General features: G+C 42.5%; 2 protein-coding genes across 2 annotated transcripts; one reads left to right on the top strand and one right to left on the bottom strand.

The window, feature by feature from the left end:
• Positions 1-11,394: 11,394 nt before the first annotated feature.
• On the bottom strand, positions 11,395-15,623 carry psma6l (proteasome 20S subunit alpha 6, like). Its single transcript, XM_071536928.1, has 7 exons — positions 15,342-15,623; positions 14,665-14,759; positions 13,941-14,022; positions 13,580-13,735; positions 13,299-13,477; positions 12,741-12,835; positions 11,395-12,155 (listed from the first exon to the last, which is right to left on the bottom strand). Exons 1-7 carry the CDS (start codon positions 15,415-15,417, stop codon positions 12,098-12,100), a joined length of 741 nt encoding a protein of 246 aa, XP_071393029.1. The 5' UTR covers positions 15,418-15,623; the 3' UTR covers positions 11,395-12,097.
• A 247-nt stretch (positions 15,624-15,870) lies between these two features.
• On the top strand, positions 15,871-22,048 carry LOC139658766 (inositol-tetrakisphosphate 1-kinase-like). The gene is made up of 10 exons (XM_071536935.1): positions 15,871-16,034; positions 16,489-16,513; positions 17,690-17,812; positions 19,768-19,885; positions 20,072-20,173; positions 20,579-20,619; positions 20,741-20,906; positions 21,022-21,089; positions 21,613-21,775; positions 21,897-22,048. Exons 1-10 carry the CDS (start codon positions 15,952-15,954, stop codon positions 22,046-22,048), a joined length of 1,041 nt encoding a protein of 346 aa, XP_071393036.1. The 5' UTR covers positions 15,871-15,951.
• Positions 22,049-22,940: the final 892 nt, after the last annotated feature.

Genomic DNA, 22,940 nt, shown 5'->3' on the forward strand with positions numbered 1-22,940 from the left:
CACACACACACACACACACTTTTCCAGCTGTTAAGCACCTCTGACATCATGTTGTTCGATACACAGTGTATTTTTGTATGTCTCTCTGTGTGTGTAAGTGTGTGCATAGTGTGTGCATGTAGTGTGTGTGCATGTGCGTATGTGTGTGTGTGTGACAGTGACACACACATACACACACACACACACACACACACACACACACACGCACAGAGTTCAGCCGATTTATCATAATATGCTTTATCTGAAAAGTAAGTATCTTACCTCGGGATAAAGGGAGGAAAGAGGGGTTTGTGGCCAGATTGACAGAGGAAGGGCGGATGGAGAGAGCCGAGCGCTCGCTACAGAGGGACAGAGAGCAGGACCTGCCCGCTACGGCTGGATCGATCGCTATTGATAAGGTAAAGGGCTGGAGCATTGTGGGATACCTCGCTATAGGGAACCGTGGCTGCTGGGTGTGAGATGGAGAGACAGACAGACCGACCAGGAAGAATGTGTGTGTGTGTGTGTGTGTGTGTGTGTGTGTGTGTGTGTGTGTGCGTGTGTGTGGTGCTTATGTAAGAGGACTGGTGGAAGCTGAACGTCTTACTGGAGGAAACTGGGCGGAAAGTTCCGGATGTCACGGGGAGAGAGGGAGGGGTGGAGGTGGAGGTGGAAGGAAGAGGAGAGGAGCGCGATGGTAGAACGGGGGCAGGAGTAAGTGGAGGAAGAGAGAGACAGAGAGAGAGAGAGAGAGGCAGATGGGGGGGGGGGGTTGGGGGGGGTATGGGAGGGGCGTTGCGGCAGACCTAGGCTGAGTTTTCAGGGGGTCTTGCTGTCAGCGTTGAGCTCCTTTTGTTGCTTCTACATTTAGAAGTTCTAGTTATTCATAGGCTTTCATTTAGTGATTGAGGTCGGACATGTTTGGTTCTTACCGACTGCATCTTTAAATTTGTATCACATCACTGCGACTGTCTGCACTGGTTTCATATATATAGTTAAAAGTCTCTGGGTGTGTGTGGATATTGAGGTCAGTGTGTGTTAACTCCTCATTAAACTGATGTGAGGATTACTCTGCGTGAGGCCGGGCCCAGCCATGTGTCTCTCTACACAGACAGAGGGTGCAGCTTCGCTCCTCTTCCATGTAGTACAGTGATGGTCCCATGGTCCATACAGGATACATGTGATGGCCTCACTGATGGTCATTACCAGACTGGCCATTACATGCCATTAGTGGATGCGTAAGTGACTGTGTGTGTGTGTGTGTGTGTGTGTGAGAGAGAGAGCAAGCGAGAGAGTGTACATGTGCATATGTGAGAGTGTTTGTGTGTGTGTGTGTGTGTGTGTGTGTGTGTGTGTCCATTTAGTGGGATTTGGGTTGTCGGCAGTCTGTCATAACAGTGTCTGTATATGGGTCTAGGCTAAAGGTGAACACTATTTAGGCTGTGTTCCCTTATATAAGACTGGACTACATAACAATGTATATATAACCTTTAGGTCTACATTATGCTCAGTGTCGGTAGTATCTATTTACTTCTGTGGTGCCTAAATTAAATAAGACCATGTTGTCTAAATTGAAGATTACTGCTGTTCACTTTTCATAAATGTCACCAATTTCATTCATAAGAGCATAATTAATGGTGTACTGCACATGACAAACAGAAAGGACATGCAAACAAATACTTAACTTAGGCAGTTGGTAACCTGCAGTGCCTTTCAAAATGAAGCAATGCTAATTCAATTCTACCTAAGAACTAAACTCAAAAACTCATGAGTTTGTAAAGTTATTGAGTGTTCAGTCCTTAGATTATACACATCATTAAAATATTCTTGTTAAAATATGAATGCTTTAACACAAACTTAATCAGTCATCTGTAGAGGGTGATCAACAGCCAAGATGTGCACAGACCTGACTATAAGATTGTCTACCAATGTATCTGACATGGAATAAGAGCCACTATGAATCTTGTAGAGGGATAAGTTACCAAGCTCTTCTGAAATATAAATTGACCACCTGAATGATGTCTACGAAATGAATCAAGTCACTTTTTGCAGTGATCTAAAAAGTCAAATAATAATAAATGCGGACATAAAAAATCAACGTAAAGTCATATTTCCCTCTGTGCTTTAGGTACACACACAGCAAAATCCCCATTGTTAATTCTGAGTGTAAAAATCAACACCACTGCCTCTTCATCACCATGATCTTCCCTGTTAGCCAACTCAAATGCACATATGTTTGCGGATGATACAGCCATCACTGCAGTAGCAGATTCACAAACTCAGTTGCATGAATATTCATCAAATTATTTTAAATGTGTCATCAAATGGGTGGAAAGCAATCAATTGGCATTAAATGTAAATAAAACGAAAAATATGATTATATGTACTACAGGAAAGAGGAAGAAATTGAAGCCATGGTATTTAACATACGGCAGTGTTCAAATTAAAGAGGTTACAGAAGTCAAATTATTGGGAGTTAAAATACAAAACAATCTCTCATGGACGGCTCATATTATAGATCTTTCTAAAAGAGTGATGAAAACGGCAGGAATGGTTGGACGAATTTAAAGTTTTTATCTAAAGACATTCTTAAGGTAATATCTCATAGTCTAATCTACAGTCACATTAATTATTGCGGTGCAGTGTGGGGCAATGCAGCTCAGAGAGATATGAGGAGACTGCAGATCACACTAAACAAGGCAGCAAGAATGGTCTTAAGGTGTGGGTTTGAAAGAGGAGTGAGTGAACTACATACTATAATGGGATGGCCCACAGTAGTAGAGCATGTGAGACAACATTCTATTGCACTAATTTCAAAAATTCAAAAGTTTAAAAAGCCAGTTAGTATTAAGGACAAATTGTTATTAGTACGTGATAAACATCAAGTTAACATAAGAATAAGAGATAAAAATCATTATGTACTACCAAAAATAAAAACTGAAATGGGAAGACAGACTTTTATTTTCAGAACTGTTAAATTATGGAATTCATTACAATAACTCACTCAAGAACAGTACGGCATTTGGATTGTTGATTGCAAGATTTCAAGATTCAAATGTAGTTATCATCACACTATTGTATTGCACAGTAGGCTTGTAGAGTATTGGTATTATATGTGAACACATGTAGATGAATATGTGTATATATATAGGTCCATACAGGATATGTGCCAATGTATGTAGGTTATGTGTGTGTATGTATATGATATGTGTGTGTCAACAATTATGTGTTGTATTATTATGAATTATTGTATGTTTAAATGTTTTTAATGTGGACTCTTGGAAGATTAGCCAATGGGCTAAAAGAGATCAAAATAAAATCAAAATCAAATTGCAATATTTCTATAAGTCCACACCATCAGAGATAATTTACCTCTCCAATCAACACTTGTCAACTCCAAATATCTGTCACTGAAAAATCAACACAGAATTTGCTGTGAACTGAATTGAGTCGAGTTAAATTTGGACCTGAACCCCACAATTCACTCAACTATATTAATTCAATTAATATGTTTAGTGACATGGAGTCATTTACCAATCTAGTAGACACAATTTTCACGTTAACAGCGGCAGGCATGTGTGCCTGTTTGTGGAACGTTTATGACAAACTGGCAACAAACAGTGGGAAGACGGACGGCCTACCAGTCACACATGGCCTCTGAGGGGACCAGCAGTGATTTTGGAGGTGATATTTAGAATAGATTGAAGTCAGCATCTATTTCACAGGCCGAGGCATGTCAAGCAGCTGAGGAATGAGTCCTCCGAAAATAAATGTAACATTGTTGATACTTATTAATATTTCTCAGCCTCTGTTTTTGGAAGGGACTTTACAGTTACGTGTCTTATCCTATTTATGATGCTCACCAGCATCTGTACAGCCCGGTGCAGGCATAGTGGATGTGCCAGAAGAGGGTCCGTCTGTCTCTCCCTGTGTAATATCTGTAAATAATGTGTGTGTGGCGTCTTGATCAATTTCACAGACTGAGACCCCCTGGCGCGTGCATGTGTGTGTCCTGCTGGCTTCCAAGGGTAGACAGATTTCTAATCCACTGCAGACAGCAGCAGGTGGGGTCTGTTTGCAGAGTGTGTGTGTGTGTGTGTGTGTGTGTGTGTGTGTGTGTGTGTGTTAATTGTCATCATTTAGCCCCCTCCTTGGCCAGTGTCTGGGGATTAAACAGGTTAACACCTGTTCGTACCTTCATACTCATACACTAGTAATAAGCTAATTCATTTCAGTTGTGTCACAGGAGCTTTTACATTTCAATTTTTTATTTATATTTATTTTAATAACGTAAAATATAAAAATCTTATGTTATAAGTTATATGTTATAAAATTGCAGAAAAAGGTTCTATACTTATATCAAAAGCAAGTCTGCTACAGTAATAAAAAGCCTATCTATGGCCATAGTGAATTGAAAATCCTTTATCTGTGGAAGCAATGACACACATATTTGTGGAACTGTTGTTTATTTTTGTTTTACTAATATTTATCAAGTGTTACCAAAATGCCAAAACAAAATACATAGTGTACATTTGAAAATGTACAGCATGGCCTTTCATTATGCACATATTATCATCATTATATGTGTGATAATTGCCATTTTAAGGTTTTATGAACAACACATTTTGTGTTCTATTAATTGTTAGGTGCTGGATCTGTGGAATGTGGCTATATTAATATAGCAGTACATGAATTTAAAATCATTACTGCACAAACCGACAGCCACTAGACAAAACCCTTTGATTTAAAACAATTCAATTAATGTATAGACACTGTGATGCATCACTAAACAGAAAACAAAGTTATTTGCTTTTTAGGCAGGTTTATGGACTGGGTGCTACACCCACACACACACACACACACACACACACACACAAGCCAGAGCAAGGATACACACAGCCCTCCATAAGGCAGCGCATGAGACCATGCATGAATGCACATATCAGCTTTGTTTTACCAAGTCGAAGACTGGCTGTGTGTGTGTGTGTGTGACCACTGCGGGCATGTGTTCTGGCAGCATGTGTGTGGTGGTGTGCTGGTGGGGTGGGTGTAGGGGGACATTGGTACGGGTGGGGGCGGGTCGGCTGGGCAGGGGGTAAGTGTGTGTGTGTGTGTGTGTGTGTATATATGTGTGTATGTGTGTATAGCTTGGTACAGTAGCTTGCACCCACCCACCCCATCCCGCCCCCCCACCCCACCCCACCCCACCCCATCCCCCCACCACCCCATATGGCAGTAGACAGCAGTAGTAATCATGGAAGTGGAGCAACAGGCCCTGAGCCTCACTAATCCTCGGCCACACTCCGACACGTGCCACACTGATGCATACACCCACCCCCAGGCCCACACACACACACACACACACAGAAGGATGCCTGTTCAAGACACACAGCCACCCATGTACACACCCATGCACACACACACAATAACACACATACTGTACAGTAATTGCATGCACACACACACACTAGTCTACGTGCATGCAGTGATGGACCCGATGGCTACTGCTCATAACTTAAAGAATAGAATAGAATAGAATAGAATAGAATAATCACTGTAATATTTGCATTATCTGTGTAAAACCTAAAGAGTAGGTAGACTCTCCAGTGGTGTCCCAACAAACCCAGGAGTGCCTTGTTACCTCCGCCAAGCAGGTTATGTTTTCGGTGCCGTTTGTTTGTCTGTTTGTCTGTTAGCAGGATTACGGAAAAACTACTGGCCCGATTTTCATGAAACTTCGTGGAAGGGTGTAGCATGGGCCAAGGAAGAACCCATTAAATTTTGGAGCGGATCCGGATCCGACTCACAAACAAGCAATAATAGCACGAACCTTGGCGGAGGTCTGCGCTCTCCGAGTGCCCTTCTAGTTTCATGATAAGATTATAAGAACACTGACACACACACACCACACACACACACACACACACACATACACACTTTATGACTTGCAGGCACTGTTCACATACTGTTTGGCATGCAGGAGCCATAGCACACATCTCTCTCACTCTATATCTGACCGCAGTGTGTCTTAATTGTAAAGCCATTGCATGCATTTTAAACTGACCGCTGAGCAGTGTAACACAGCAATGCAATGCGCCCATACAGAAACACAAAGAGTGCTCGAAAGACCTTTTTGAATGGCAAAAAGCACCTTGCGCGTGCACATGCGCGCACACACACACACACATGCACTCACACGCGCAAACGGAGTCACACACACATCCAGCGCGACACGTACACACAAAACCCTTTAACTGTGACGCACAAGGAGACAGGGCCACAATGGTTCTCTTATTGTTAATTGGCTGTTTAATCCTGAGGAATGCGTCTGATTAGTACCCGCCGGTGGGTCAGGATCTTGCTCAACACTCTGCTTCACAATGGACAGGCTGTAACAGAGATCTGGGGGCAAACACACACACACAGGCACACACACACACACACAGGCACACACACACACACACACACACAAACACACATAAACATCCACAGGCAAGCAAGCACAATTCACGCAAACATGCAAAGACAAAATCGAGCATGCAAACATATAAGTGCGCAACCATGCAGGGCCAAAGCGACCTCTCATACCCCCAGCGCTAATACACACACACTATACACACTACTGCCGATACACACAAAGTAGCAACACACATCCTCCACCCAGCATGCAAAGCTAAACACCCTCAACTTCACTGTAGAGAAGCAACGGATGTACCGTTTAATATGATTTACAGCAGATAAATGGATTTGAAGATTTGGGAAAATGTTCATGAGTCTGGCAGAGTCTTGTATTAATCGGACCATAATGTTTGTGTTGGGGTCGGTGCAGGCCTCAGTTCATGCTGCAGTGGTCTGCACACTCCATCGAGTCCATTGTGCCTTAGCATATTTCTGCTATTCATGTTACTGTAGTGTGAACAGCAAGAAACAAACTAAAGTGAGTGAGAAGACTTTACATTTTGATTGTCAGCAATAAGAAATAGATATGGCTCAATGTGCCATACATTTTTATGATGGTTCCTCTTGTATACAATAGAAGAACACAAGGTAAGCTAAAAGAATACATGGTAGGGGGATATCAGATCGCTCCTATTAGTCAGATTTGTTTCTGATTTGACAGATGGAAAATATTGAAGGTACCACAGTATTTTGGGTTGCTGACTGAAATCTAAAACGAGAAATTTGGAATCCATTCATGAGAAACACGGCTTCAGGTACTTGCTACAGTACAGCACCCTCCATCCATATAGTGAAGAAATTGGTCCAGTCAACACCTGAAACTATAGGAAATAGACTAGAGTGGTAACCATAGTAGGCTATGAGGGAAGGATAGAGAGAGAAGGAAGGAGGGAGAACCATAGTGGTTAGAGGTAGAACAGGGCAGACGGGTAGTGTCAGAGGTGACAAGGGTCTATGTGTGTGTGTGTGTGTGTGTGTGTGTGTGTGTGTGTGTGTGTGCGTTTATGTCTGTGTGTGTCTGTGTGTCTGTGCTTGTGTGTGTGTGTGCTGTAGGAGGTCCGGGCAGGCTGCATCACTGCTGACACACTGCTGCTGGTAAATCCAGCTTAGTGTGTCTAAAACAGGCCTACGAAATCTGCCACAGGGCCCCTAATGCTAGGGCCGCTGTCACCCTCAATCACTCACACACACCTAATCCCCACGCCGTGACCCAACACACACACACACACACATACACACGCGCATACGTACACAGCGGGGCTACCCGATGCACTGGGCCCGTTCAGCTTGGCAGGCGGTCCCAGTACCAGGAGACACCAGCCACAGGGTCAACATTTCATACCAGGGAGGGAGGGAGAGGGGGGAGAGAGGGGGGTTGAGGACAACAGGTGGGAGGAGGTGGAGGGGAGGGATAAGGGGAGAAGAGGTGTGGATGGAGGGTGGAGGAAGAGAAGGAAAGGCAGAGTCTGTGGAGGGGGTGGGGTGCGGGAGGGGAGAAGGGGCAAGGAGTGGAAAGGAATATAGGAGTTTGGTTGGAGAAGTGGGGGAGGGAGGTGGCAGGGAGAGGGGGAGAGGGGGAGAGGGGGTGAGGGTGGATGGGATTCAACAGAAGATGGTGTTTATAACTGGCTGAAATCTGATATTAGAAAATTAGAACCCATTAAAGCAGTTGTTCCCAAGTACTGCTGGTTTTCTATCCTACCAGCTAGTTAATTGCATTCACCTGGCGTCCCAGGTGTATATCAGTCCCTAATTAGATGGCTAGAATGAAAACCAGCAGGGCTCTGGGTCCTGAGGAGCAGGACTGAGAACCACTGCTAAAGGAATACACCAAGTTTTTGGGACATTGTCCCATTGGTCAACGTACTTGTTAAGTGATGAGAACAGAGATGCAAAACCATCCATGTGTCCCTGGTAGATTGTTGGATATATAGAACTCGACAAATACTATGTCGAGTGATATTAGGCTACTAGCATATCTCAAAAGTGGGAAAATGAGAACTTGTAGCAGCTCTAAAGCTAAATGGTTATTAATATTGAATGATATCCGGCTAAATCTGGCAGTTTTGCATAGATTGGTAAAATGTACATGAAATATTATCTAAAACATAACATACTGTTTTGAACTAGGGGGGACTACTTTCCCTGTCTCCATAGGAAATGAAGGTGGTGGGCGTTGGGAGACTGTGTGCACCTAAAAATCACTGCACAGCGGATGAATACATGGTTGCTCACCTGAAATAGTTCAAAAAATAAACCAGGCTACATCAGCTATATTGAGTTAATGATGTTTAATTTTTACAATTTACGAATCTACAGGCCATATGATAAAAACACGAACAAGTTTTTAGCACCAAAAAGTCTGTCTTCTTATCCATGTAGGGTAAAGAGCTTGGCCGGGTCAAGAGTGTGGATAGGAGACAAGAAAGAGGGAGAGGGAGGGTTTGGGACCCAGCCGGTACAACAGTTTAAAACAGTTTGGATAATGTTCTGGTATACTTCAGTTGAGATGTCCAGTATGGAAAACTCAGCTGAGCGATGGATCCACAGTGTCACGACCGTCGCTTTGATCCCCTGTGAGAACATGACGTACCAATTGCCGTGGCTATTTCTGCACACTCATGTACGACTGGATAAACAACTCTGTTACATGGTACACACAGCAGATCTCACAACGCCTGGATAAGGGCCCGTTTCACCCATCTCGCTTTCCGATTCTCTTGATGTATCTTTCAATGTTTCTTTTGCTGCACTCAAGCACAGTGGATGCCTGTTGGTACTAATGGAGACTCTCTTTTCTGTGTTTTGTGCTCCTTTAGGTTTTCTTTACCCATGCTTGAGATGATGAGGACGAGGGGATGAAGAACCTGAGAAATACCCAGACTCAAGTCACCAGTCACACCTCCAACCTTCCCTCCAAATCTTTTTATTGTATTTAAACAGGCTTTTTACTTTTTGCCAATAATCTGTGGATTCAGTGGATACTCTATAAACAAAGTTACCTATTGCTAACTCAGTGACATGTATTTAATGGCCTTAATCTGTGCTGCAACACTGTACTCAGGTTGTTGCAGTTGGCATGGGCTTAGAGTAGGCCAAGACATCTCATGTGCCAGGTTCTATGCCTTTACCTACATGTTGTTTTCACCTAAGACAGCAGACGAGGTGCACACGCCCGTAAGGCCAAGTGGACGAGAGACCCAAAGAAGAATTAAGTTAAGAGGCCTATCACCGTAACTTAGGGCCTGATACCACTAGTAGCTTTAAGGAGACTAGCAGGGGTTTGCTGCTCTCACTGACAGTCAGTGATCATCCAAGCCTCTCAGCCTAAATCCTAATTGTGTCTGCAAACAAGCTGTAGATCCACTACCTCACATCCCAGAGGTGTGTAATTATGACTGGTTGGACCCAAAATTCATACACAAAATTCCTGTTTTTATGGTTTTATTAGCCTTTATTATTATTTATTATTATCTATATGGGATTGGAACCCCAAGCACACTGTAATTATGAAGCCAATGCATTAAACTCCAGGCGCCTGTTGTAGTTTCCAGAGAATTGGATAACATAATCTTCTCCACTATCAGGGCTACATAGAAGCACTGTATAGATCAATAAAACTCTTATTCACATATCTATAATGCCTCACACACTACTGTTTGCCTTACAGGTAAGTAAGGAGGGAAACATTCCTTGTCCATTGTTATTATGCTCGTTATTTTACTACTGAAGTTGATGTTAAATAGGCGATATTTACCTGCAAAATAAAGTGTTGATTTTTTCACTTTATTTTCAATCTTTTATAAGTATAATGGGAACCTGTGACTTGATAGCATTTTCTTACTATTTTTAGCCTTCTATTTTCAATAAAGTGGATGCAGACTCACATCACTGCTCTCTGTCTTTTATGTGTGCATGTGTGTGTGTGTGTGTGTGTGTGTGTGTGTACCTGTCACTCTTAGTTTCCACCACAATGACCCACCAATCTGTGGATGCGGATCACTGTCCCATTCAATTACTGAATGTCACCTGGCAGTCTGCATGCACAAGCGTTCGTTCACACACACACACACACAACACACACACACATATATACACACACGCGCACACATAACAGGATGTCGTGTCAGGATTGGCTGTCTGACACACATAAACACACACATATATAGCTACACATGCACATCCAGACACACACACACACACACACACACACCCACACACTGGACCTCACACTGTGACTGTTTACCTTGAGTCAAAATAGACTTTCAGGTATAGCAAGGTACAAACCGAAGTCTTGTATTCTCTTAAGAAAGACTCACAAGACACAGTAAGTTAGCACAAGTCACAACATTGCCATCTAGTGGTCAAATAAAGTAGTGCAGGAAAACCATTGCTCTCTATATTATGGGGGGATGGTATCATTCACGGGGAAAAAGAAATGCAGATATACCATATGAAAAGTATCATGTTTTACCATGTTAGAATAATAAATAGGACTATTACTACTATTATTATTGCTATTAACAGATTACTGAACACACACACAGGCATTTGTGACGTCTCAGTTCCCATGACAACATTGTCCATTTTTCTCTAGCTGAATGTCATGAAGTGAACCCTGGACTGTGGTCTGAGCCCTAATGAGCCCTAATGGACTCAGGTGACGTATTTCCCAGTTCTCTAGTATACAGCGAGCCCTCCAACGAGAGCCAGCGACCAGGAAGCCTGCCTCAACTCATATGATCACCTAACTGCTGCCATCTGCTGATGAAAAAGGAGAGTGTTGGTATGGATTTAATCAGGAAATTTGGGAAAATTTGGGAAATGAACTGTTTTTATCTATTCTAACTGGAAAATTTGGAGTTCAGTAATGGAGGTAGGTATACACACATGCTTCCGTAGGTGCTGGGTTGAGTGTGAGTGGAGAAACAGCAACACTATTCTCTAAGACACCTTTTAATAGATCCAAAACAGGGCAATGTTTGTAGTATTGAGATCTAATGAAGACCTACTAGGGCTGAAACCTTTAAAACGGCTCTTTGTTTACTAGTGTTGGACATGACGTACACCCTGCCAAAACCAATAATAATAATAATAATTTCCATTTTCTCTGGCTGTCTATTTTATTCTAACAGTGGTTTTAAGAGGTCAACCATGAGTCAGTTGGAGATTTTTTATTGCAATTTGAAGTTTGGAGATGACAACAAGGCTCGTGAGATAAACATATGGTATGAAATGAGGTGGATGAAGTATTCTTTACATACTTAACCAAAAACACAGGAAGCCATACCAGGTAGCTGGTGTCCAAATAATTCTGTACTGTCCACTGAAGTTTCACATTCATCCAAGATGGCTCCATGTGCCCAATCACTTTATGACCATATGAGATATTAAAACCTTGGTACACTATGTCTATGTTATTATCGCGTTACTCTATTGTATAAAGAAGCCCAGTGAAAATATCTGGTGAAGCCCCACTGAATCAGTGCATCATAACAAACGTCAAACATCTTCTGAAGGTGTGCTTGATTAAGCTCTCGGGACGTCCCAGTTGGAAGGTAGTGTACTGCACACACACTGCTGTTCAGTGGGCTAATTCAAAGACACCAGAAAATGAAATACTATCATGAAGCATGGTCTGAAGTCTGTGTGGGCACCTTTACTCCCGTTCTGCTATGGCAACCAGGTGGGCCTCTGTCTCTGCCTCAGAGAGGGTCCTAGGGGAGGGAGAGGGGAGAAGAAGAGGGGAAGAAGAAGGGAGAGAAGAGGCAGGGAGGTGAGAAGACATGGGAATAACAACCAGATGAAAGAGGAAAAAGAACAAAGAACAAGGAGGAAGGACAGACAGTAGGGGAGAAAGCAAAAAGCGAGTTAGACACGGCCATGTCAAGCCCTTCATAACAGCCCAGTGCATCTATGAACTTTTTGATATGGTAGAGGGTGCATTCTTTTTTTTATTTTATTCATTAAACCTTTATTTAACAAGGTTAGTTCCACTGAGATTAAGCAGCATCATGACAAAAATAAAAGACCAACAACATACAAGAACGCATGAAGTCAGACTTACATACTGTCAACATTACACATAAGAGAGCAAGATAAAACTATGTGTGGAATCAAAAAACAATCAAAATCACATAAAGTGAACATAGTCAAGTTTTCTAACCATTCCAAAAGACAATAATCCAAAGCAGAGGCAGCTCCTTTGAGTCTGAGCCACAAGATCCTTCATCATTGTAAACTCACCATTCAGACCACTATATCAAACAAAAACAAAACTACTCCAGCTAGAGTCAAGTTACCTGAACTTAGGTTGTTCCCTGGTGACTATTCCCACCTCCAGCTCACTGGCCTTGAAGTCCGTAGACAGGATGGAGGACAGACAGGAGATCGCCATCTGGAAAGAAAGAGGGGGATAACGTGAGGGTGCTGACTAGCTTAAATACATAAACACCAACTTCTGTCCCATACAGCAAACACCTAAACCATCTTTTAACACATGATATAGAAAACAAACACACTGGAGAGGTGCTAAAATACAACCAAAGCTAGGGTGTTCTTTACTAGTCGTGTGGGTAGAGGTTTTCAGTCAAGGTGAAATTGAAAAATCCACTAGTAGAGTTATAACTTTTGCCCAAGGTGTAACTCTCTACTATTACATAAGGTGAAGTTTCAGTCTTCAAAAGCCTTCATTCTACAATACATTTTATGCGTAGAAATGTAGGGTGAGTGAGCAGGTAGGGGTTCAAAGTCTTACTCAAGGACACTTTGATAGGACTTATGGGTGTTGATGGGCACTTTGGCCTTTCTGTTGCGGGACGATCCCTCTAACAGCACTCAGAAAGCTCTTGTTGCTCTACCTGTACCGTCCTGTCCTGGCTCAGGTCGGGCCTCTTCTTCAGTTTCTTCTCCAGGTAGCTGTTGGCCTCTGTCTGTTTGGCCCCAACTGCTGTGGCCCTGAAGCCACAGTAGTAGCCGGCCGGGTCACATTTATACAGCACGGGGCCCTGCTGGGGGTCTATGGCCACCAGGATCATACCTGGGAGGAGAATGGAAGAGGGAGGGAGGAGGAGGATGAAGGAGGCGGATAGACAAAACTCACAAACGTAAAGTCTAAAAACTAGAGAGTGGTTACACTCACAGCAGCCAAGAGGCCTCATCTCAGCGTTCTGTGTGTAGACCTGGGAGATGTCAGCCATCCTGCGGCACAACACGTCCGCCGTGATGTCGTAACCAAACTTGTATTTCCATTCCCCCGCCTCCACTCGCGCCCGGTGAACCTGGGAACGACTGTCCGCTGCACAGGACAGAGGAGAAGAGACAGTTTAAGGTGCTACATGTGTCATTTTAACATGAAAAAATTATTATCACATACATTGAGACATTCGTATAAATACCGTCAACAAACAAGACCATTGCCGAGAAGATTGGCTGTCTGTGTCTGTGCGTGTGTGTAAGTGTGTGTGTGTGTGTGTGTGTGTGTGTGTGTAGTGGATACATACCACCGTGTCCGGTCATCACACAGCCGATGCGAGGAGTCAGTTTGTACATGTTGGTGAGGGTGGAGGAGTCCAGCAGCTTGTCCTGCGTGTGGGAAAAGGTCACAGTGTCACATCCACTTGACATTATCATCTTGTGACAACGAACATCTATATTTCAGTATGTTATGTAATAAATATTAATATTATATTACATAACAAACACATTATGATCAGGGGCGTCAATTTGCTAAACCCTAAGCTATGGCAAAGTCCCTGCATCTAATGTTATTTACCACCAAAACTATAAACCTGCTTAGAGTAAGTTTCTGGGGACAAAGAGGAAAGAATGACTGGTGACTGACAAGATATTATTATTTGGTCAATATGATAATTATGTAGCTTAAACGCATGTAGCTTAGATGGAACATTAGTCTTGAATGCTCTCCTGATTTATTTTTGATTTATTTTTTGATAAAAAGTCAAATGCCACCGATGATTATGATGATGATGATGATGATGATCAGAAATGAAGGCTTGCTAAAGCATGAAGCTGCCTCTGGCTTGGTAATGTGAGTATTGGGTCTAGGTAATATCTTCCACTGTCAAGTCAGCAGAAAGCTGGAGTCACGACTCTGTCAGGCTTCACTGGTCATATCTGACCCCTTTACTGTTCTGCTTCATCTCACATCATCATCCCGGTGTGTGTGTGTGTGTGTGTGTGTGTGTGTGTGTCACAATGTCTTACTGGTACTTTCTTCTGTGTGACCACCACAGCGCAGTCCGTCCCCCGGATCCCCACTGACGTCAACCCACCCTGGGCGATGGCTTTGAAGGCATACTCTGCAAGACAGTACATCATATAGAATAGAATAGAATAGAATAGAATAGAATAAAATAGAAAGTTTTCAATGTGTCATATCCTGTTCATCTGTTGAGAACAAGCATGTTTGGTCCTTCAAAGTTCATGAATATGTGGACAACTCAATTCTGATTTACAAAAAGTCAGATAGAACCATATAAATCCAAGCTCAATATTTCATATTAAAAGTGGCACTACAAAAATATATATATATTAAGTAAATGAATACATATTTTTATATTTCGTGACCTTGGAACTATATGGTTATTTTTATTTATCAAAATTGAGTTATCCACATATTTACCACATACTTGTGTGGTGTCATTTTGTGAAAGAACCTTTTGGTTAAATATTTTACAAGAAAGTAGACTACATAGCAGTTTTGCTAGCTGGTGTGTCAAATCTTTGATGCTCAGTATCTCAGAGCTGCACTCCACCCAGATAGACCCTTATCATTCAAAGCTCGCGATTTTTGTACGTTGTTTCTGCGTGTTATTATCAGTAGTAGTAGTATTGTGCAGTATGCATGTTCCAGGACTGTAAAACAAGGTAAAACGTCTCACCGACTTGGTAGAGTCGGCCCTCCGGTGAAAAGATGGTGATGTGTCGGTCGAAACCAGCGTTGGAACCGCGGGACATTTTCCTCGTCCGCGTCAAAACAAATGTGACCTCAAATGAACTCGCGAGCACTTACTCCACCTTTACAACTTACACCTGAATCACAGAATATTCCTGTCTTTGTGAGTGTCAGTGAGATTGAACCAGCATGACAGAGGATTAGCCTAAAACGATAAGCAGCATAATGGAGGAACTTCCCTGTAAGTTTTTACTTTCTCTTTCAGTTATTCAATGAGGTGCGCGAGGTGACCGGCGCATCTCACTTATTATCATTGGATGGCAGCAATAAGGAAGTCAAGTGACTTTACCAGTTAGACTCGGCTACTTTGACCGGTGGAGTAAAAAAAACCTCATGACTCTGGTGTACTTTAAAAAAAAAAAAAAAAAAGTGAGGAGTTCTGTCGATATGACATAGCAGACATTTTAGGAGGAGGGTTGAATAGATCGAGGCATCTACTACAGCTCTCTCTCGCTCTCTCTCACTCTCTCTGTCGCTCTCTCTCTCTCCCTATCTCCTGTCATTTGGCCACTGGTGGCCCCCAGAGACGGAGCCAAATGTCAGGCCGCAGGGTGGGCTTCTGCCTCAGCGATAAGAAGCGCAGGAGGATGAACCTGGACGCCTTTGCAGAGCTCTGTGCGTAAGTTGACACTCTCTTGTGCTATTCATATACAACTTATTATTCCAGTATATAATACATAAAGTGACAGTGGTTCTCAAGGTGGGATCCGGGGACCGTGAGGAGGTTCCAGGGGGTCCCACAGCAAAATTAGGAACAGATTACTTTCACTATGATTTAATTCACTAGAAATTGACCAAATTAGAGGATGTATGAGAATGGCTGTTGTAATCAAAGGTTTCATTCTCACCACTATATACAGTTCAACTCAGAACGTAATCAACAACAAAAATGTTCCCATATGAGGGTCCTAGGGACAAAACCTTATCCAATGGTGGGACATCTTTTGAGAAGTCTTGTTCTATATCGTCCTTGTTTACGATCAGAAGACTCCAGTGTATGAATCACTGGGGAAAATGACACCACCAACAGTAAAATATATAAATTGCACTTTGTACATTGTATTTTTCTGCAGGGGCCATGGGGTGGAGGTGGTAGAGGTAAGTGATTCATGAATAATAATCATTATTATTATCATTATGTTAAGACTTTGGTAATAGGCACAATGAAGGAATGAAGAAGTGTGAAATCTGTGGTGAAAAGCGTGGAAGTGGTTATGCCAGTTTTTTTTTAAGGCTGTAACTATGCAGCAATCAACATTGTGTGAGTGTGTGTGTGTGTGTGTGTGGGGACAATTTACATTTATATTTACATGCACACATTTATTTGCGTGCATGCAAAACACACACACACACATACAGCAGGATGACGTTACGCGTTAAACAAAAGCAGTTAAACAAGTTACAGTTAAACAAAGCATAGTGACAGTAATGACAGTAACTGTATCACAGTGTAGGTGTAACACATAGGAGAGGATTGGCACATGATCACACACACATGCACCCAAGCATACAGTGTCATTTACAGATGTCTGCCACCTTAGCATTATGTGTCACAGCCACCTGCAGCCACCCCCAACACATCCTTGAAGCAGTACAGTAAACAAAGCCTGCTTGGCTGGCACTGCTGAAGCATTTCATTGCATGTGAGTGTCTCTACAGCAGCTTGGGAGAGAGTGGAATACGTACAATAATGATTTAATCATTTCCCACATGTTTTATGTGAATTTATGACATGGCTTGATGTCAAACTAGTGTAGCATTTTGACATCAATAAATCATTACCACTTTAATTCTGCCTAATTCAGCCTCTACACTGCACTTTACATTGTTTGCCACCGGGTCGGACTTCACAGGAAATTTGCTTTATTGCTGTATGGCACAATGGGAGATTGATATACAGCATAAAACAAGAAGAGGGCGCTGTTCTTCTGGTGAAAATGAAGCAAGTAGCGACAGGGAGCGCCAGGGATGGGGAGGAGGGACAAGTGGAAACATCCTCTGAATGTGAAGGAGAGGACATGTGGTCTTTGAGAAACACAGGCACTAATAACACCACTGGCGTGAGATAGAGGCTATCGATCGTCTTGACCATGATCTCATTTGTTTACACATTACATGTCATCATTAAATTCCCAAAACATTACCCGAAAATGAGCAAAATCAAGAGTTCCTCAGAGCTCCTCATGCCCCACTACTACTGTTTGCCAGGTCAACCAGATGAGCATAATGTATACACAGGATGCCCAGATCTGTAGTGTTTCTCCACTGTGGTAGCTCGACCTCAGCCAGCCGCTGGTGTCCCAGGGACCCTTTGATGTCATCGTCCACAAATTGTCTGATGTCATCGTGGAGGCTGAGCACGACAGCCAGTCGCAGCAGCTCCTCGCCAACTTCCAGGTAGACTTATTTATCATTACCTAGTATTGCTTGCACAAGCTGATAGTACATATAACGTGTGCACAAGCCTTTATACACTGCACCTCAAGAATTATATCCATGCTCTACAAGGTTCAGAACTCCTATTCCTATTGAGTACAACTAGGCTATCTCATGGTGTGGTGTTCCACTGCAATGCTGGACTCGCAATTTGGCTGCAAACTACTGCATGCCACACTGCCTGAATGCATGTGTTAAAATGCTTTGTGTATAAAATGTATCTAGAGGAATATTTATTTATGTACGGCCTATTGTGTGTTTAAGTTTAAGTTTATTTATTTAACAAAGGGACAGTGCACATTAATAAACATAAGACCTTAGATGCCCCATGTAAATGTGCCTGACATAGTCGTACAGCCTAATTTTCATCTGTAGTCCCTGAGCAGGACGATGGCTTAAAGAACACAAAAGAACATCCACAACACATAAGCGCAGACAAATGAGCTAAAACTATGCAAACATTAATAAGAAGCATAATGAGCAGCATAAAAGAACATTCACAACACATAAGCTCAGACAAAGCATAGGGAAGATCATACAGCATGGAAACACATAAAGCATAGCACAGGCATCTAGATGACAGTATCATAAAGCACATCACAATGAATATAGCATTACAAGTAACCTTGTTTCTTCTGTTATGAGAGCATTTTTGACCAATAAGCACTGTTTTATAGATTTGGAAAAGGAGTTAAGAGATGTGATGTTCCTTAGTTCTGTGGGTATAGTGTTCCAGGTATGTGCTGCTCCATAGGAAAAGGCTGATTGCCCAAAAGCTCTGGTGGCTAAGTTTTGATTTTTATTAATGAATTGAGTGTGTGTGGGGGGGGGGGGGGGGGGGGGGCAAGCCATGGAAGATTTTATATACAAGCAGAATGTCATGATTATGCTTTCCCAACTTTAGAAATTATATTTATTTAAAATTTTACAATGATATGACTTTGGCTTTTTATCCAATATTTTCAGTGTCTGCTTATAAAGTGTTTCAACTGATTTTAATGTTGACTTACATACCTGTGTCCAGCTAGTAAGACAGTAGTAAACTCATGCACTATGTCCTGCATTGACCTTAAGGCGGCCATTGAACACCCTGAAACTCTACCTGGAAGAGCAAGTAGCCTATACAGCTGTCCTACTGTTGGTAGACTGTGTAACAAGATTCATAGATTCACCACTGAAAAACATATTAGAAATGAATTTATTTGAAGAATACAGAAGGATATAGGTTGACATTTTAATATATTTTGTCCATTAATGCTAGTTACCAGGGTGCTAGCTAGCTTACTAACTAGTAAACTAACTTCCCTGCTAAATTCAAGCATTTGTCTTAGGATAGTTGTTGTTCCCGAGATTGTGAGTTAATTTGATAACTAGGTAAGGTTTCACTTATGTTTTGAATAAATATTAGTTCCAGGTATGTCCTGTAGGTAGAGTTTCCCACCCAGAGTGTTCAAAATGGCTGCCGTGGGCTGCCTCGTAGCACCTATGTCCTGTTGGACCAGAACTTAGCTTTATAGCACTGCCTCGTAGCACCTATGTCCTGTTGGACCAGAACTTAGCTTTATAGCACTTACTCTCGTTGTTCTCTCCTAACTAGAACCTTGCTTGTGTTGTATGAAAATCTCATGTGTAAGTCGCTTTGGATAAAAGCGTCTGCCAAATGTGAAATTGTAATTGTAATTGTAATTGTCAATTATCCCCTTGCACTAAATGTGAGGCCCTGTTGCTGCACCAATGTCACCAAGACATACAACATATAGCCTATACATTGTGACTCTGGTTTTGATTTTGATAGGAATGTGGATTACTTGCATACTGACAACTATATACAGTATATTTGCTAATGATTAATAATGAAATGCATCAACCAGTGGTGCTGGAAGTGAGAAGTCTTCCCTCTCTCTTTCACACCACAGAGTTATGTGTCAGCTCACCCCAGTACAGTTCTTCTGGACCCCCTGCCTGCCATGACCCAGCTGCTGGACCGCTTCGCCTCCTATCGGATCATGAGCAAGCTGCACAACTCGCTCCGAGGTGCAGTAGCCTACAGCTCCAACCACATGTATACTGTAAATACTGTAGATTTACTGTGTGGTGGTAGATACAGACACCTCCCTTTTTATAAGGCAAGCAGATCTTCTGAAAATGCATTATGCTCTCAAATGGACAATGGTGTTTCTTTATATATTCTATTCTATTCTATTCTATTCTATTCCACAGACTGGCGTATCTGCAGTCCTCCTTATCTTGAGATCCACTGTGCCAGTGACATGTTGTCCATTCAGCAGGCGATGGTGACCCAAGGCCTCAGCTTCCCTCTCAGTCAGTACACTGTGTTTGTAGCTTCTCAGTTCAATAGTGAAGCTTTGAGTGTGCTGATTTTAGTACTTCGTCTTTGAATGCTTTATTTAGTAGTTATGAGATATTTAAGAATTCATAATTTAAGAATGTTTCATCTTATCTCACCTGAGCAATCTGTATTTCATTTCTATTCTATGTACCAATTTATTCTTACATGTATTCATTCACTTTGTGTGTAACCTGGGTTTATAAGCTAATTTATAAAAATATCCTCAACTATTTTTCATGTTTCCTGGCAGTAACCAAAGGTTTCTTAGTTTAACATTATTCTGACTGACACTGCTGAAACCATTAGTTAACTTTTTATTATTTCATGAAATATGACACAGGCTTAAAGCACTTCCTCTTTTTCTCTGTTGCCACCAGTTTGTAAAACCAGAGTGGCCCATGGCTCGCTTTCCCATGAGGTGAGTGGTGTGCGGATATCAAAGTCTCACTTCATGCCTGTGAGAAATTCATTTTAGCTGTACATTTGTGTTTGTGCTGTTCGTTCATTGATGTTCATTCCTCTCTCTGTTTGTTCTCCAGATGTCTCTGATCTTCAGTGCAGGGAGCCTGGCTGATGTGCGTCCGCCCTGTGTGCTCCAGAGCTTCGTCAACCATGGGGCCGTCCTGCACAAGGTGTTTGTGGTGGGAGACAGACACTTCTGCGTGGAGAGACCCTCGCTCAAGAACTTCCCCTCTGGACCCTGTGGTAGGAGATCTTTCCTCTCCTCTCCTCTCCTCTCCTGCTGTTTTTCTCTATTCTTCTCTCTTCTACTACTTTGTTCCCTGTCTCCATTGCATTTGTGGTGTCTCTGCACCTCCAGACAGGAAGACCATCTTCTTCAACAGCCATGAGGTGTCCAAGCCAGAGTCCAGCTCCCACCTCACAGCGGTCAGTATTACAAATGACATTAGAAATATAAACAAACCAGCCGCAACATATGTACATGTAACATTTTTAATATACTGTGTATCAAAAGTGCAGTGAAAGAAACGTCTTCAATTCCATAACTCCTTTTTTAGACAAGTCACAAGTGGATGGTGCCAGATTGGGCCTTTGACCAAAAAACTGCTCTTTCATCGCTTTCATTCCCCTCTCCTCACACTTTCTGCCTTTTTATATCCCACATTGACCTTTTGTCAATCTCTCTCACTTTCCCTCAGACCTTGTTTAATTTTAGCTGCAAATAAGTCGTAACGTTTGTTTAAAACTCCTTACAGTACCAGATGGTGTCAAGTTGTCAATCAGAGAAAACTACACTACAATGGCCTTTCAAATGCTTTCCTGTGGTTGTCTAAACTCAGGCACTCATTGTACTGTCCCGTGTGGAAACCCAACCCCTCCCCACCCATTTGGCACCCATGAGTAGTCTGAAATGCACCGTAACAAAGCTCTCTCCTCCTGTTCTCTTCAGCTGGACGAGCAGATGCCGTGCCTCCCCCCTCCCAGCTCCGAGGCGGTGGCCGCCCTGGTCAGGGAGCTCCGGGTGCAGCTGAGCATGGCCCTGTTCGGCGTGGACGTCATCATCAACATACACACACACACCCTCACCGTCATCGACATCAACATCTTCCCAGGTAGGTGCGCACGGTGGCCTATGAGCAGACACACACACACACACACACATGCACACACAGTAAAGTTACGACATACACACCTCTCTCTCTCTGGCTCTCTCTTTCTCTCTCTCACTCTCAGGCTATGAAGGAGTCCCCCAGTTTTTCTCCTCTCTGCTAAGCCACATTGAGTCGGTGTTGGACAGACAGACTGCTGCTGGCCCCCAGGCTGCTGGATCTCCTGAGGCAACGCAGGCTACAGGTGGCCCATCTGCGCGGACAGCTAGCCTTTAAGTAGCCTGGAGCGGCTTACTGATTTCTACCGTGCCTCATCGGCCTCCTGGGACCCAAGAGAAACACAAGACACTCTTCGACACAAACTTTTTCACTGTGCTGCTGGGACCAAAAGGATTCCCAGTAGCAGATTTAGCTTTACATTGACTTACATTGTACCCCCTGTCCACTAAGCCTTACCCAAATTAATTAACATTGCGGTTAAGAGATGCTACTTAATTAATGACAACCACAAACCAAACAGACGATGCAGAGTGGTTCAGTACACTTTGCGTTTATTGATTGACAGGTAGCATAGAAGAAGATACAGCAGGCACAAAATACAGCACTCTGATTGGCCAGTAATATTACGAATGGTGTTTTTATTATCCTTTTCCTATTGTTTGAAATGCCCTCTATTCCCTCATCTCTCCCCCTAGACATTTTCCTAACATCTGTCTTGCTGGTTTGTAAGATACATTTTGTGGAAACGTTTTGCACTTCTATAGAAAAAATCATAATACATTCATTTTTCAGTTAATCTCAAGTGAACAAACACCTCATAATCTTTGGAATAGACAGTAATGAGCTAAATCAGTGTTAACTGATTACATGTGTGTTATTACCATGTGTTTATACAAGTTGAAAGGCTGCATTGCCAGTGTTCAAATACACAAATGTGTTGTAAATCTTGTTGTGTAGAAAAAAAGAGATTATATTTAGAGTACTATATGATGCACTTTGATTACATATTAAAATACATTAAATAATTCATTAGAATGTATTTGGCTAATTATTGCATTCACATGTGCTGTAGTCTATATTGTGTTATTGCAGTTAATGGGCCTCCAATGGTAACCCTGGTAATCTCCTGCACTGTGTGCATTTCTATCCCATGACCACCTGGGGGCGC

This window comes from Centroberyx affinis, unplaced genomic scaffold (genome assembly GCF_046629955.1).
Source record: "Centroberyx affinis isolate AG114_WGS23_722 - 3 ecotype Tasmania unplaced genomic scaffold, CSIRO-AGI_Caff_v1 ptg002960l_1, whole genome shotgun sequence".
Classification (NCBI taxonomy): Eukaryota; Metazoa; Chordata; class Actinopteri; order Beryciformes; family Berycidae; genus Centroberyx; species Centroberyx affinis.